This window comes from Heterocephalus glaber, unplaced genomic scaffold, assembly GCF_053883595.1.
Source record: "Heterocephalus glaber isolate CG9 unplaced genomic scaffold, H.glaber_assembly_v1.0 deba00000122, whole genome shotgun sequence".
NCBI classification, from domain to species: Eukaryota; Metazoa; Chordata; class Mammalia; order Rodentia; family Bathyergidae; genus Heterocephalus; species Heterocephalus glaber.
Window position 1 is genome coordinate 74,749,820 of NW_028258138.1, and position 15,809 is coordinate 74,765,628.

Consider the following 15,809-nt stretch of genomic DNA (forward strand, 5'->3'; position numbering starts at 1 on the left):
AACCCAAAGCTCGGTAGAGAGTGGCTTATTTCTCCAGGAGGCACTGCCTTCTCTAGTATTCTTTTTACTACTTCTGATTATACCAATTAGAAAACTCAAAGCAGGTGCTAATGTGTCCTTAACACTTCTTTTCAACACCTGCTGATTTGTGGTTGTTTAAGAAAGTGGGTGTGGTCTGCTTTAGGGCAATCAACAGGGAACTGCCAACACTGTTAGAATAGCAATGAGGAGCAGAAGCCAGGTAAGGCAGTTAAGATCTACAGCCAGAGACTGCATCTGAGAATAGTTCCAAATTCCAACACAAGTAGGTCAGGGGAATAATTTTCTGAGACTATCAAGGACCTTTCTTTCTTCTCCAATTCTGACCTGAGAATTCGCTCCTGAAAGGTTAAGGGAGTATGGGTACAGCACAGTGATGGGATGAAGCATGAAGTGGAAGACTTTTTCATGGTCTCTGCTGGTGATGGACAGTCTCCAGGTATTAGTCTGTCCAAGAGGTTGGGGGTGTGGCTTACTAGTAGACTGCTTACCTACAAGGCCCTGGGTTTGATCCCTAACACCACCACCACCAAAAAAAAAAAAAAGTTCAGGAGCCATGAGTATGGCTTTCCCATATATGTCTGCCTGCACTGGTTCATCCTGGCTGCAACTGTGGGAGCAGAGTGATGTGGCATAGCTAGGGCTGCGCTCATTAAATCAGAAGTCCATAGCTCCATTTCTCTTTCCTGTCTGATATCCACTCCTTGGTGATCCCTCTAGCTTACTTCAGTGTTGAATTTGTCACTATGCCTGGACAATTTAGTGATAAGATCTGATTTTAAGGTTAATTCTGCTCCATCCAGACCCAGACACTGGGCATTCCTGGGCTCCTGCACTAGGATTCTGACACACCATACTGCTGACAGAATGCTCCTTGGTCCTTAATTGGGGGCTTTAGTACTCACACAGGATAAGCTGGCCATCCAAGCCAGATTACTGAATGCCCACTTCTTTAAGGGAGGGTCTTCTTCCTTTCAGAGTTCTCCTGGTTTAATAAAAGGCCCAGAGAAGGCAGTGAACACCTGGATGTCCAGCCCAAGTGGCCAAGACATCCATCAAATGGGTTGACCTTAAGCAGGTCAGTTCTCTCCTCTGAAATGTTCTATGCTCAGCCCCAACATGAGTGGGCTAATAAGCATAAGTGTGAAAGTTCCTCCAAGCTGAATGTTCTGTGCCTGTAAGTGACAGAATGGCTTTCATGCACAAATCCTGGAGTCAAAGAGACCGCCATTGAGATTCTGATTTTACCCTTTGTGGTGACGTTAAGCAGGTTATTCAGCTTTTTCTGATCCTCATTTTTCTTAACTATAGGGAGGGATAATAATGGGCTCTACCTGAGAGTTTCATGTTGGGGATAAATAAGACGTTGGTATATAAAGTGCTTACCATACATAGAGCCACAGGTGCTCAGTAAAAGTAAAATTTTATCATTAACATATAACTAGGTTTTATTTTTTTATCCAAACCACCTGCTCCAAGTTTCAGTGGTGTGGCTCTCTTCTGATGTTCTCTCCAGCCTGAGCTTTCCAGGCCCTTGAGAGTTAGAGCTCTGGACCAGGTGTGGCTGCTTATTTCCTGCTTCTTACTGAACTTCACTATTTCTACTTCCTTCTAGTGGAGGCACAGCCAGTGCATGGGCTTTCTCCAATCTTTCCACAGGCTGTTCCCTCTGCCCAAGTTCTTTCAGTGTCCTTTTAGTTCCTTCTCAAAGTTTAAGCTTCTGATTAGATGTCTCTCAAATCACGTGACAAATTATGATATCATAACTTGCATTTATTCTCTTTATCAAGCTATTGTCTTGTATCCATCTCTTCCTCTAGAATGTAATCTTCATGTTTCTATCTTGTCCACATTTATATCCCCAGTGAGCAGTAGTGGGCCAGTCACAAAGTCAGTGTTCAATAAATATGTTGGATGAATAAATGAATTAATGGATAATATGTGACACTAGATTATTTATGGAGCACTTTCATAAGTAGGTTGTCCTTTTGAGGCCATAAAGCTGTGTAAGGATATGGACATTGATCAACTAGAGCCTGGCCATATTTACCCACATATCATAGTTGCTTTACCAGGAAAGCACAGAGTTATGGCAGTGAACAGAGCCCTCATCCCGGGGGGTGTGGGGGGATGAGTGGGTAAGAGGGAATGTATCAGAGAGAAGACTTCTTGGACAAAGGCTTCTTAGTTGAACTTTTCAATGTGATTAGAATTTACCTAGGCAAAAATGCATTTGGGATGGAAAAACACAAAGGCGTACAAGGATGAGAGGGCAAAGTTTAATTAAAAAAAAAGAAACTAATAAGGGGACTAAGAGAAGCATGAATAATAATAGTGTATGGTCTGTTTCAGCAAGAGGATGATCATTCTGACAGAGGAGATCATAGAAGAAGAAAAGGCATTAGGATTCAAGCTTTTGGTCAGGTGATAACGAGAAATGTTCAAAGTTGTTCACCAGTGTGGCCAGGATAGAATCTAGGGTGATGGCCTAGGTTTTGCTTGGCCAGGGGTAAGGAGGGATGGGAGCAAGTGGTGCTTGGCTCCCTGAAACCAGGGACCCAGGGTGAAGCCCTGGCCTGGCGTTGTCACTGACAGGTGCTTAGTCCTGCTGTCCAGGTCCCACAGCTACTGTGCCTTGAGGCACTGGCACTCTAGTCACTACTCTCCAGGCTGAGGCCACTGAATCTTCTAAGGTGTGAAAAGATAGACAAATCCAAAGGCTAACAGATAGATCATGTTAAAGTGAATAAGCAGGGAATGAGTTCAGAGGAGAGGGTTTAAGCCTTGCCAGAGATAAGAGAAACCATTACAACAATAACATCTGTATCTGATAAAAACACTTTTGGGGATTGGGTTCAATAGTAGGCTGCTGAAATGTGATCTCTGCTAAGCATGGGAGGCTACCATGAGCTACAGGGTCAGCTGTCATCTGACTCTTCGTTTGTCACCTACCTGTTGTGAGGCCCTCCACACCTGGATCCCTCAGACCTGTAGCCAGCTTTCACATAATTCACAGCCCAGTTGGTCAAGAAGGGACTTGGGCATCAGCAGTGGGCAGGACCTAAGATACCCCTAGAAAGACACGTGCTACTTGTCCAGAAGTTCAAGATGAAGCTGTCAGGCCGAGTATATGATGAGCAGAAACTCTGCAGTGATTTCATGGCGATTTAGAAGTAAAGTGGGAAGCCCAGGAAAGCAAATCTTAAGCAGTGCCTAATTGAGCACAGTCAACTGCACTGGAGAGGGCAGCTGCCAGCTCTTCGTGTAGTTCCTCTTTAGGCCTAGCATGAAGGAGCTCAGACTTTGCAAAAAGAACCAGAGACATTTACTACAGGGGCAGAAATCCTGCCAAGCCCGTGCTAGCATAAACTCTCTTCTCCCACAAATGAAATCAGGAATGTAAAGAGAAATTCACTAACATTTTCCTCAGGTTCCTGGATGGTTTCCTTGTTGGTTCACCTTGTAAATATTGTTCTTAGTATATTTCATTGTTCTTTCTGATATGGTTGTTTGTTGCCTCCCATTTATCAGTGAATATTCTAAATATAGTATCTGATTTTTTTTTTTTCTGGCACCAGGGAATCAAACTTGGGACCTTGTGCTTGTGAGGCAGGCAGCAATAGTATCTGATTTAAGCAACATAAGTCCCTATCATTAAACTCTCACAAACAACACCTAAGAGAAGAAATGTCTTTGGGTCACTAGGGAGACTCCTGGGCTTCATCCCAGAAAATTCTTCATCAGAATGTTTGTAAAGTGTCCCCCAAATCAGCATTTTAAAATAAACATCCTAAGTGATAATGAAAGTTCCCAAAGTTTGAGAAGCATTGGCATAAAGTGGTGAAAATGCCTTTTCAAAGTGCCACATGCTTGCTGAGTGAAAACAGCCCCAGTGATATTTAATGAACAAAGAGTAAATGATACAGAATTGAGAACAAGAAACAGCTGATCAATCATCCGGTCATTCAGTATATACATTTATGACTTCTGGGCCCAAGAGACCCCAGAGAGTCTATGAAACAGTTCTCAGCTCAGTTTGGGGGAACGGTGATTTATCACATAGTGTGAGAAGCTGGCTGAAGGGGTGCCAAGCCCCAGCAGGGAAATATTGGGGTGAGTAGGAGCGGGGGAGGGAGCAGTGGCTGCCACCTCAGAGTAGAGGTGAGCAATAAGGAGGGGCCAACTCTCCTTTCCCTTTCTGAAGGCCTGCTGCTCCAAGTGCTGCTTCTCCTACTCCTATTCTCAGTGTGCACAATGCAAAATCTTGTCCCTGAAAATCTGATTTGGGCTAATAAATATCTTTTAAAAGGTAAATCACCTAAAGGGAAAGGAGAACTGACTACCTGATAGTTATGTGTCAATGTAACTTGGTTGGCTGACACTGCCCCACCTCTGAGCAGACCTAGTGAGAGGAGAGGAGGACTAGGAGTGGGAGCTTTGAGAAGGGGGCAGACTGGGGAGCTGTGTGGGGTTCCTGGGGGCAGCGGAATGGGGGCAGGGGCTGGGAATGCAGCACATGCAACCACTGCTGTCTTTGACTTTTCCTCTAATTATTCCAGAGATCAACTAGGATGATTTTGTCCCACTCCAGCATTAGTTCCAACCCCAGCCTGCATTGGAAACTGCCCTGACCCCTGGCACCACGGCCTCTTAGATGCTAAACACAGTAACTCTGCTATCATGACCTACCCCTCTGCAGCATTTGACACTGTGGCTGCTGCCGGAAAGCTTCTCCTTCCTTGTTCCTTCAACGTCACTACTCTCCTGGTTCTCTCTAATCTCAGAAGATGGCTAATTTCCTCTTCCTTGTTTCTGTTGGATGCTCTTACCCACTTCTGGACACATCAGCTCACACTCATTCATGGATTTATTTATTCAGCAAGTGCCAGGCACTGTGTGACCCTCAAATCGAAATTTCCAGCCTACTTTTAAATTTCCACATCATATATCAAATTGCATTCAGAAATTTATATGTGCATGAAATATATCATTTATATTTATATAATTATTCTAACATGTAATAAAAGTAATTGTCTCAGGCTCTGTGTTTTGAGATAGGGATTTGGGAGCAAATAATTTATTAAGAGCATGCTTTCCAGGAAAAACTAGTAAGAGAATATGAGAAGCAGAGTGGAAAGGGGAAGGAACAAGCAAGGATGTGATCTCAGAAAGTCCAGCTGTAGCCTCACTGGGGCCTGGGCTGGCTCTGAACATATCCCATACTTCAGAGTCACTCTGCTTTGAGAAGGGTCTAGGCTCCAGCATACCTGTGTCACAGAGGCATTGGCCCTGGGGGTGGGGCCATCACTGCCCAGCTTTCTAGTCTCTGGGCAGGTCTCCAGAGGATGGCAGGCATAAGCTGATGGCTACAACACTCACGGAGCTGGATAATGGGCACTGTGGTCAAGTAAAGGGCCCTGGAAGAGCCTTCATGCTGTGAGCAGCCCTCTCAAGCAGCCCTGGTATTGACCGCTGTGCCCATTCTCCTGCTTCATGAATATTGCACCCTAGAGAGGTTAAAAGCAACTTGCCCAGGGTCCACAATATGAGCTGGTGGGACTCAGACCTATGAAGTTGGATTCTAGTTTCTATACCCTTAATTGCTACCTCTTTTTCTACAATGTAGTGAGTCTTCCTATGCCTCGGGGACTGGATGACACTGGGATCCCGGAATGAATGAACACAAAAATCCCTGCCCGAATTGAGGTTACTTTCTAGTGAAGGAAGATGGACAACAAAGAAATATATTATCTAGATGGTTATTAAGTACTAAGGGGAAAAATAAATCAGGGAATAAGGCAGAGAATGTCTGAAAACAGTTGTAGTTTTCAATAGGATGGCCCTTAAAGAAGGACTTTATTAAAAAGTCATTATAGCAAGGACTCAGAGGAGGTGGCTTCTCTACTCTGCTCTCACCACTCCTTTGGAATGACTTCAGTCTACTCTCTGCATACCGGGAGGGTGATCTTCCCAAGCCACCTGATCATGCTCCTTCCCTGAATGTTAAATACCCTTCCATGGTACCTCATGACCTATAGAATAATCTGACACTCCTGCCTCAGCATATGAGTGCATCCTGATCTGAAGCCTGCTTTCACTCTAGCCACTTCTCTGGTCAGGCCTGATTCTAACATTGTAGAGCCAGGGGCAAGAGAACAAATGGAACCCTACATATCTTTCCTCTGAATATTTAAAAGTAATGGAGTAAGCTAACAAACTGTGGAAAAAACCCATGTTCTTTCCTTAGTAAATACATCTTCATAGCAACCTCAGAGACTGCCTTCAAATTGAGACTTCTTGGCCTCCTCTGAGTCAAAACAGGGCAGCACAGAGAGACAAGCCCCCAGCCTATCCTCTCACCTGCCTTCTTTGTCATTCCCCCACTCTGTCTTGCATAGCAGAGGGATGCATATGGATCCCTTAGCTTGCACATTCCTGTTCTAGTCAGATCCTTGCAAATAGCAGCCTGCTGCTACCCATGGACCTAGGGTACTCATTCTGATGGTGCCCGGTGCCCGGGGGGATTGGACCCTGGAAGGAGGTACCCATGAACCCAAGAAATAGGCTAAGGGTCCTTTGGGCAAAGAGTTTTAGGATTTCAAGTCCTAGGAGTCTGGTTTACAAGGAGGAGAAGGAGTGTGTGTGTGTGTGTGTGTGTGCGCGTGTGCACATGTGCATGCATGCGTGTGCACATGACCTTGATTGGGAAAGTCTCCTTGGCCCTTGGGGGCATAGTGCAAGAAGAGAGGCAAAGCTCAGAAGAGAGTTTTCTAATGCATTCAGAACATTACTACTGTCTGGCCTATTTACACATGTGCTTGAACCAAAATGAAATCCTTAAACTTTACCAATACTCCATGTTATTCTTCTTCTTGGTTTTGTGATTTTCCATTGACTGTAGACTGGAGGTCATCTGCTGGGACTCCAGACCTAGCTAGTTTCCTTCATCCTTTGTGAGCTCCCTAAGCTGCTCATTGCTGATCCCCAGCTTCTGTTCCCAAACACATCACCACCCACACATAGTGTCATTGTGGTGGGTACAATGTGATATAGGCCCTGAGCATAACCTTAGGAGCCCACAGTCCCAGCTTTGAATACTGCTTTTTCTTAGCCCACTTGCTATGCATATGACCTTAGGCAAATGTTGAGCCTCAATTTTATCTTTTCTTATACTGAGATAACTTAGTTTGTAAGGTAACTATGAGAATAAAATGAAATAATGAAATAATACATAGCAAGTGCCACCCACAGTCCCTGGCAAAGAATAAATGTGTGGCAAGACATTCCTTTCCCTCTCCCTAGCTATGCCCCCTTCTTACACCAGATACACATAGAATCTTGGGAGATTAGGCTATTTTCACAGAAAGATGCCTATTAGATTAGTCCTCAGCATTCAGCCCTTGGGCCGCTTTCTCCCTCTCTGGAGTTAGAGCTTCCTGAAGAATTTTAGTACCTGATTTCTACTTTCAGTTGTCAGAAATTGTTAGTTAATAGTGTGTAACCTGCTGCTCACCCCCACATTTACATAATGGGGTAGTCAACTTCCAAGCTTGGTAACAACATTCAGTATTTGTTGTTGGGGCACAGATTTCTTATGTCAGCATAATTATGACAAGAGGAATGGAGCCTGAGAAACAGGAAAAATGAGTAAGACTATTATCTCTAAGGAATGCAAGACCCACCGTTACTTTGCAGTGCATGATATATTGGGAACACACAAATTTGAGTTAAGCTAAACTATACTACATTCAGTGAGAAAAGCCATTAAATGCGACTAGGAAAATGGATATACTGATTTACAGAAGCAATATTTATGAATCAATAGCTAGTAAACAAAAGAAGACAAATTTAAATGAAATGCAGTTATTTTTCATAGAAATAGGCAAAGAATTTAAAAATTCAGTGACCAGTACTGGTGAGGTGTCTTAGTCACATTTTGCATCACCGAGACACCCACAGTTTAAAGGAAGAGAAGTTTATTTTGGTTCACATTTACAGTCCATGGTTGGCTGGCTCCCAGGCATGACAGAAGAGTCTCGTGGAGGAAAGTTGCTCAAGTCATGGCTGTCAGGAGGCAGAGACAGAGTAGGGATAAGATATAACCCTTCAAGATCACGCCATCCCAGGGATCCACCTCCAACCAGGCCCTCCTTCCTAGTAGCACGTTCAGCTGCTGAACTCATTAGTGCCTGAAACCATGGATAAATAATCACAACTCCATAATCCAGTCACCATCCAAAAGCCCAGCCTCTGAAGTGGACCTTTGGGAGTCATCCTAAATCTAAACCATAAAATGAGAATACACTAAAGGGGCTACTTCCATATAATTGCTAGCGGATATACAAGTTTATATATTTTTTGTGAAGCAGTAATGACAATGATTAAGTGATGGTATCCAGCCATGTCAACGTGTAGCCCACTTTTTTTTTTTGAGTGAGGAGGAATTATTGTGGGCCACATACAAAATGCATAGTATAGTGTGTATAAGTAATACAACTTAAAAAAAAAAAAATATATATATATATATTTTTTTTTTTTTGGTACCAGAACTGAACTTGGGACCTTGCAGTTTCGAGGGATGTGCTGGAACCACTGAGCTAAATCCCTGGCCTAACTTTTTATTATTACATTTAAAAAATGGAAAAAGGAGGTTCGACATGGTTGGAAGGAATGGGCTATGTATCATTAAATTTAAGAGTTTCAGATAATGACAACAAAATGTATGTTTCAATGAAAAGTAGAACACTATATAGTCAGAACAATATACACAAAAAAGATTGAAAGGAAATAGGTTAAAGCATTATAAACTCCTACCATTGGTATCTCATACAGATTTTTTAATATTTAGTTTTCCTATAGTTATCAAGTATTCCTTATAATGAGAAAGAAATTGTGTAATTGAAGCAAAAGTTACATTGCTTTAAGAGGGCAGAAAACATTATTTATGGGAGACCTTGGCCACTTGTGGATTCATTAAATGTCAGAGAAGGAGAGGCAGCTCCTTTCCTTTGGGAGGCAGGATTTGGGAAGAAACAAAGACTCAACCTTCCTCCCCTGCTAGGGAGAGTTCCTGCTCCCTGGGAGTTTCCTGTCTAACTGGGAGGCCTAAGAAACTGCCATATGTGTGGAACACTTCCACAGACACAAAAATTTGATAACGGACACATGAAAAGATGTTTTGGTCTCCTTTTGTAGTCTCAGTCCTCCAACTGAGGCCTTACTACTAGTGGCTGTGAGTGTTAGGGGTCACATCTGAGACTCTCATGACATGCACAGTGGTTTAAACAAGTACTGTGCCACCTAGGAAATAGGGAATTAGACAAAAGACCCCAAGGAAATGTTGCACCAGTGTTTACACAAAAAATGTGAATCAGCTAAATCTACTTGAAGTTATAAAATAAATGGATAGGATAAATAAACTAAAAAATAAGAGGAAAGTCTTGGAACTACCAAACTGAAAACATTATTCTTCCAAACTGGAACACTATAACTATTTTGAACTTCATTGTTTTCTTTTTACTTTCAGGAGTTATAGTCAAGGGTTAAGTGTTTAAATAAACTTTGCCTTAATAAGTCATATAACATTTTGATTTTTTTAAGCCTATTTATTTCTTTATTTTCAAGATGGTTGGTCATTTTGGCCTTGATTTTAAGAGTTACTCCTCTCACCCCCAAAATCCTAAACTATGCATTTTCATGCTTGACTTTTATAGTAGAAGAACATGAGATAGGGCCTTGTGTCAGTCCCACCCTTTCTCTTGCTAAGTGGTCAGTATGATTTAGTGACCTGATATTTAAAAGCTAACATATATTTGGAATTATAAGAAATTCATCTTAGGGCCATGGATTTAGCAAAGTGGCGCTGCACCTGCCTTGCAATCTCAGTTCAATCCCCAGTACCAAAAAAAAGAAAATTTTATCTTAAATACAGTGGTGGCAGGTACACGATATTAGTGCTTTGTGTGCTGTCTCTATTTAATAGTTGGGTGAATTGGTCTAGAGCCCTTTATTGGTAAGGGCTATCTGGCCCAGTTCAGATTCAGCGGTAAGGCGTACTTGTGTCTGTCACAGATATGGGTACAGGGGAAAGCAGAGTTTTGCTGAGGAATTTCCACCTCAGTTTTCTTTTTTTTTTAATTCTTTTATTGGTACATTTTAGGTAGACAACACAATTACATTTCTCATTGGCAACTTGTACCTTTACATGATGCATCTTCGTTCTTATTTTTTCCCCATTCCTAGCCCTCCCTTCACCCCCTCATCCACCTCAGCTTTAAGGGGCAGCAGAATCTTTGTCTTTAGAGGGTTTAAATTTGAATGGGAAAAACATAATTTATCCAAGGTAGAAGAGAAGGAGAAAAAAACTATCAAATACAGTGGCGGATACACAAAAGATAAACTTCTCAAGTACTGTTGACTTTGTGGAAGGCTGAGTTGTTTGGGAAGTGCTGGAAGAAGGTAGAATGCCAGGACCGTTGGTCAGATTGGGTTAGTCTACAAAGGTTTTCTGAGACTGTACCTACTGGTATTGAGTTGGACCAGAAGGTAGCAGGAGACCTGGAATGAGCCTGCAAAGATGGTCCAGGTTGAAGGGAATTCAGGCTTCTGGGTGCTTTTTGACATTGTACTCTAAAGTCCCAGGTGCCAAGATTGATCATACCTGACCTCTGACCTCCCCGCAGTGAGGACGTGTGCAAACGTGGCTTCACCGTCATCATCGACATGCGAGGCTCCAAGTGGGACCTCATCAAGCCCCTCCTCAAAACGCTGCAAGAAGCATTTCCAGCCGAGATCCATGTGGCCCTCATCATCAAGCCAGATAACTTCTGGCAGAAACAGAAGACCAACTTTGGCAGCTCTAAATTCATCTTTGAGGTGAGCCAGACCTTTCTTCCACCTCCTTTCCCTTCCCCGCTGCTACCTACATATTTCTTACTTCCTTTTTTCCACCTGCCCTACCATATGCAAGATGTCAAGGGCTGAGATTTCAAGATTCCTTGGCTACCTGGGGCTTATTCCTCCAGTTAGAGTCTGGGAAGGAATAAGAAGCTCAAAAAGTCCCAAATGCACAGAATCATTAGATAATTTATATATTGGTGGTGAGAGTATTCATTGGGATAACTATTCCTGAGAGCAGTTTGTAATTTGTGCCGAAGGCCTTTAAGAGTTTATACCCATTGATCTAGTAATTCTTCTAGGAGAATGTTCTTAGCATAAAAACAGAAAACAAAAAGGTAAAAAGCAAAGTAAAATTATAAGCAGGTATATATACAAAAATCTTCATAATCTTTATAAGAATGTGTATATGTATATATATACAAGCAAATGTGTAATAAATTATACATCCATATGTAGGTTCTACTAACTACATTGATTTGGCAACATTAATACACCAATACTATGAAGTCATTGAGATCACATTTAGAAAATATCACAATATTGTTTTTTAAAGGGTAAGTTATAAAACAGTATGGGCTGTATAATGTAGAATTTGTTTTTAAATATGTATATGGAGAATGAGCGACACATGAAAATGTTCACAGTGGTTCATTCAAAGTGGCTGGGAAAATGGGTGATTTTTATTTTCTTCATGTTCTTCTATTTTCTTTCAAGGATGAAAGGAAAACATGGTCAGGGAAAACATGTTTTTTAGACTAAATTTTCCAGAGGGCATATGGATTCCTTAAGAATTTTTTTTTTTTTTTTTTTTTGGTACCGGGGATCAAATTTGTGACCTTGCGCTTGCAAGGCAGGTGCCAGAACCACTGAGCTAAATCCCTGGCCTCCTTAAGAATTTTTAATGACAGCATATCAAATGAAAGATTTAAGCATCTTTGTTCCAGTCAAATTTGAGCTGTTCCCGTTCTCAGAATTCTGGTCCTCATCTGTAAGGAGATGAAGTGTGTGTGTGTGTGTGTGTGTGTGCGGGTGTGTATGTATGTGTGCATGCATGTGTTAGAGCCTATGTGATATAAAGGCAGAGCCGCTTTGAATCTTTCAGCAGCTTCCCATTCCAGACTCTTGTGCCCCAGGGGTGGCCCCAGTTGGCTGCAATTTGAGCACAGAGACCTGACCACTTGACTAAGGAAGCTCTCATTCTCTGTAAATAACCCATGAAATCTGGCTTGTTATAAAAACAGCTAACTACTGTAGTCTCCCAGCACCCTATGGGATGCTAGGGGTCTTGTAGGAAAATTCTTTTAATATTTTTGGTTTGTATACAGAAGTGGTGACAACAAGTCTATAAATTTATAAGCAAAAGAGACTGAAAAGAATATTTCTAATAAGTCTTGAAACCTTGGCTTCCATGTAGCACCTCTGCACATTCCATCTCCCTGCACCTTCTTCACCCAAGTGGAGCAAACTGGTCTCTTTCTCCTAAGCCACAGTACAGGATAGGTAGCTGGGAGCTTCCCTCTCAGGAGAATATTTATGAAACACTGTCTTAAAAACAGCAAGTAGAATCCCTAATGCAGACTGAGGGAACAAGGGACAGGGTAGGTGTGGGGGTATAGGCTTGTTCAGTAGCAGTTACCTCATGAGTAACTGGTGAGTATATTCATGGGGGACTTCTAGAAGTATAAACTGAGCTGAATTTGAATGGGAAAGTGCTCTAAAATAAGGCTTCTCAAAGTTTAATGAACACAAATGCCCTGGGCATCTTGTAAATATAGATTGTGACTCAATAGGTCTGGGTTAGACCCCCTGCTATTCTGCATTTCTGACAAGCTTTTAGGTCTGCTGATGGTGACTGGCCCAATGGCCATGCTTTCAGTAGCCAGGATCCAGATTAGCAGGTTTGTATTTCTGGCTGCACATTAAAATCATCTGAGAAACTTTTAAAACTATCCATGCCCAAGTTCTTGCCCCCAAATCATAATTTCTGGGGGTAGATTATTTCTTCAGATTGTTCCTTAGGGGATTCTGATGAATAGTCAAGTTTGAGGACTGTCTTCCAGAGCAGCTCTTTTTCCTAAGATAGCTCCTTCTTGTCTTAGAAGGGGATTAGAAAGGGAAAGGAGAAGAGGAGATGCTCTGAGAGTATCAAGACAGAGATAAACTACTGCTTTTAAAAGTTCAAGTAATGATGTAACCTTTGGGTCCTCATGGCCTGTGCTGACTGGGATAGAGTGTTACTGTGTACCCAGCCTCCTATGTCCTTTGCACACATCAACACGTTTAATCTCAGCAAGCTCTGTAAGAAAGGTAGTACAGATTGAGTATCCCTTAGCTGAAATGCCTAGGACCAGAAGTGTTTCAGATTTCAGAGGGTTTTTTTTTCTTTTTTTAAAATTTGGGAATATTTGCATAGGCTTATGGATGACCATCTCTAATCTGAAATCCAAAATGCTTCAAAATCCATTTCAGATTTCATATTTTTGGATTAGGAACAATCAGCCTGTTTCATCTCTGCTATACAGAGGAGGAGACTAAGGCTCTGAGATCTTAAGTAGCTTGCCACAGGTCATGAAACTAATAAAAGTGCAGGGCTGGGGTAGACAGAGAGAAGTCAAAGCCTCAGAGGAAGCAAAAGGTGTTTACTGATGAACTGCATGATTCCTACACAGTCATTTGCTGGAGATATTCTGCCTCTTAGATATTTTCCACTCTGCTCTCCAAGAGCTGGTAGACACCTTGCAGAGAATAAGAGTCCAGCTCCCCTGGTGCCCAGCACCCCTGTTGCCCAGCTTCAGTTCTGCCCATTATATCATAGAAGAATGTCTATGATGGGGCCCAGGCTGACTTCCTGTGAAATCCTTGTAGTCCAAGTATTGACCCACATTGCTTACTGCAACCATGATAATGTCTTGGCCTATGAATCTGAGTCTACAGCTATAGCAAAAAGCCCTCCATGACAGGTACTGGATCATTGTTTCTTCTAGCCTCTGTTTGCAACATCTTAACCCCGTTGTAGGGAGGAGGGAAGACAAGATGCAAGGCAATCTTTCCTTATATGTGAATGCTGAAGCAGTTAATGGTCTGAATGATCTGTGGCTCCTGACCAGTGGGTCCCTTGGTCTCCCACTCACCCTTTCCTACACAGGCTCTTGGCTTTCTTAGACTTATCCTGTCCTTTCTCCTTGCCTTTCCCTTCACCTATTTCTGCCTTGGTCTCACCTCCCTTTGCATCTGCCCATGCCACTGAGTCTCTCACTCTGTGTCTGCCCCTCCTAGACGAGCATGGTGTCTGTGGAGGGCCTCACGAAGCTGGTGGATCCCTCTCAGCTGACAGAAGAGTTTGATGGCTCTCTGGACTACAACCACGAGGAGTGGATTGAGCTGCGGCTCTCCTTGGAGGAGTTCTTCAACAGCGCAGTGCACCTGCTGTCACGCCTTGAGGACCTGCAGGAGATGCTGGCTCGGAAGGAGTTCCCCGTGGATGTGGAGGGCTCTCGGCGGCTTATCGATGAGCACACGCAGCTTAAGAAAAAGGTGCTGAAGGCCCCTGTGGAAGAGCTGGACCGGGAGGGGCAGCGGCTGCTGCAGTGCATCCGCTGCAGTGATGGCTTCTCAGGGCGCAACTGCATCCCGGGCAGTGCTGACTTCCAGAGCCTGGTGCCTAAGATCACGAGCCTCCTGGACAAGCTACACTCCACCCGGCAACACCTGCACCAGATGTGGCATGTGCGCAAACTCAAGCTGGACCAGTGCTTCCAACTGCGGCTCTTTGAGCAGGATGCTGAGAAGGTAGGAATGAAATCAGCTAAACCCAAGATGCTGGGAGGTGGGGTCACAGCATTTTAGAGAAACCAGTGGGGGTTGCTAATCCAGTTCTCTGATTAAGCACAGCAGAAGGTTTGTTGAAGACATTTTTTTAAAAGTGCCTATTAGTTTTGCCTGGTGTGAGTTTATTTCAATCTTATATTTGGCCAGTGGTCACTGAATGTTCTTAAAGCTTACCTTGATGTAGTATTTATTATGTTCCAGGAACTGTTCTAAGCATTGTGTATAAATTAACTCATTTTAATATTTTCAAAAGTCCCAAGAAGTAGTTAAACTCTCACCCTATTTTAAAGATGAAGAAACTGAAAGGTTAACCAACCTAGGAAGTGCAGCCTGGCTACAGAGCCCATGCTTTCACCCACTGGTAGACACTGCCTCTCTACGTGTGTGGTTCAAGTCTTCTAAGTAGCAAAAACAACAATGCTGTTTGCAGCCACTATCACATTAATTAGTGTCTGTTGTTCTGCACTGTACTTTACTACTGATAAAGCACTTTCCTATATGGCATCTTATTTAATCTGCACAATTCTTCAGTCCCTGAGAGGCAGATGGTAGTGTCTGTATTGACACACAGGGAGATTGATACTCTTTGATCTCAGGTCTGCAATGGCAGAGCTGATAAGTGAATTTGGTTTTTTGTTCTCAGGTCTAAAGTTTTCCTTGCCATACCATTTTTTTTGGAGTACTTTCTAACTAAGACACTATTTTTCTAGCAGTGAATTTCAAAGCTTTCCTTTTATCAGGGAAAAGTAAGATATGAAAAAGTAAAAAAGAAAAATGACATCTAGTATTTCTTTGCTAAGGAGAGAAAAATATTTTCTCCAGATTCTCCTCAAGCAAAGGAGGAAAAAAAAGTCAATATTATTTTCCTTTAAGAAGATTAAAATGGGCTTCCTCCTCTCAGTTTTCTAGGTGTGACTTATATTTATATGCACAATACTATCCTTGGACATGCCATTGTATCTCTCAGTAACCTGCAGATTTTACACATAGCATATGATATAATGCTTTTGTGTCTTTCAAGAATTTAAAATGAAAATATCTCT

General features: G+C 42.5%; 1 protein-coding gene across 26 annotated transcripts in view; it reads left to right on the forward strand.

Moving 5' to 3' along the window:
• Window positions 1–15,809, forward strand: part of Kalrn (kalirin RhoGEF kinase) — a 698,268-nt gene that overhangs the window by 238,388 nt on the left and 444,071 nt on the right. For all 26 annotated transcript variants that reach the window (XM_021259403.2, XM_021259427.2, XM_021259411.2 and 23 more), the window contains exons 4-5: window positions 10,722–10,914; window positions 14,215–14,727. In XM_021259403.2, coding sequence (XP_021115062.1) covers window positions 10,722–10,914; window positions 14,215–14,727 — 706 coding nt within the window. The remainder of the gene's footprint in view (window positions 1–10,721; window positions 10,915–14,214; window positions 14,728–15,809) is intronic.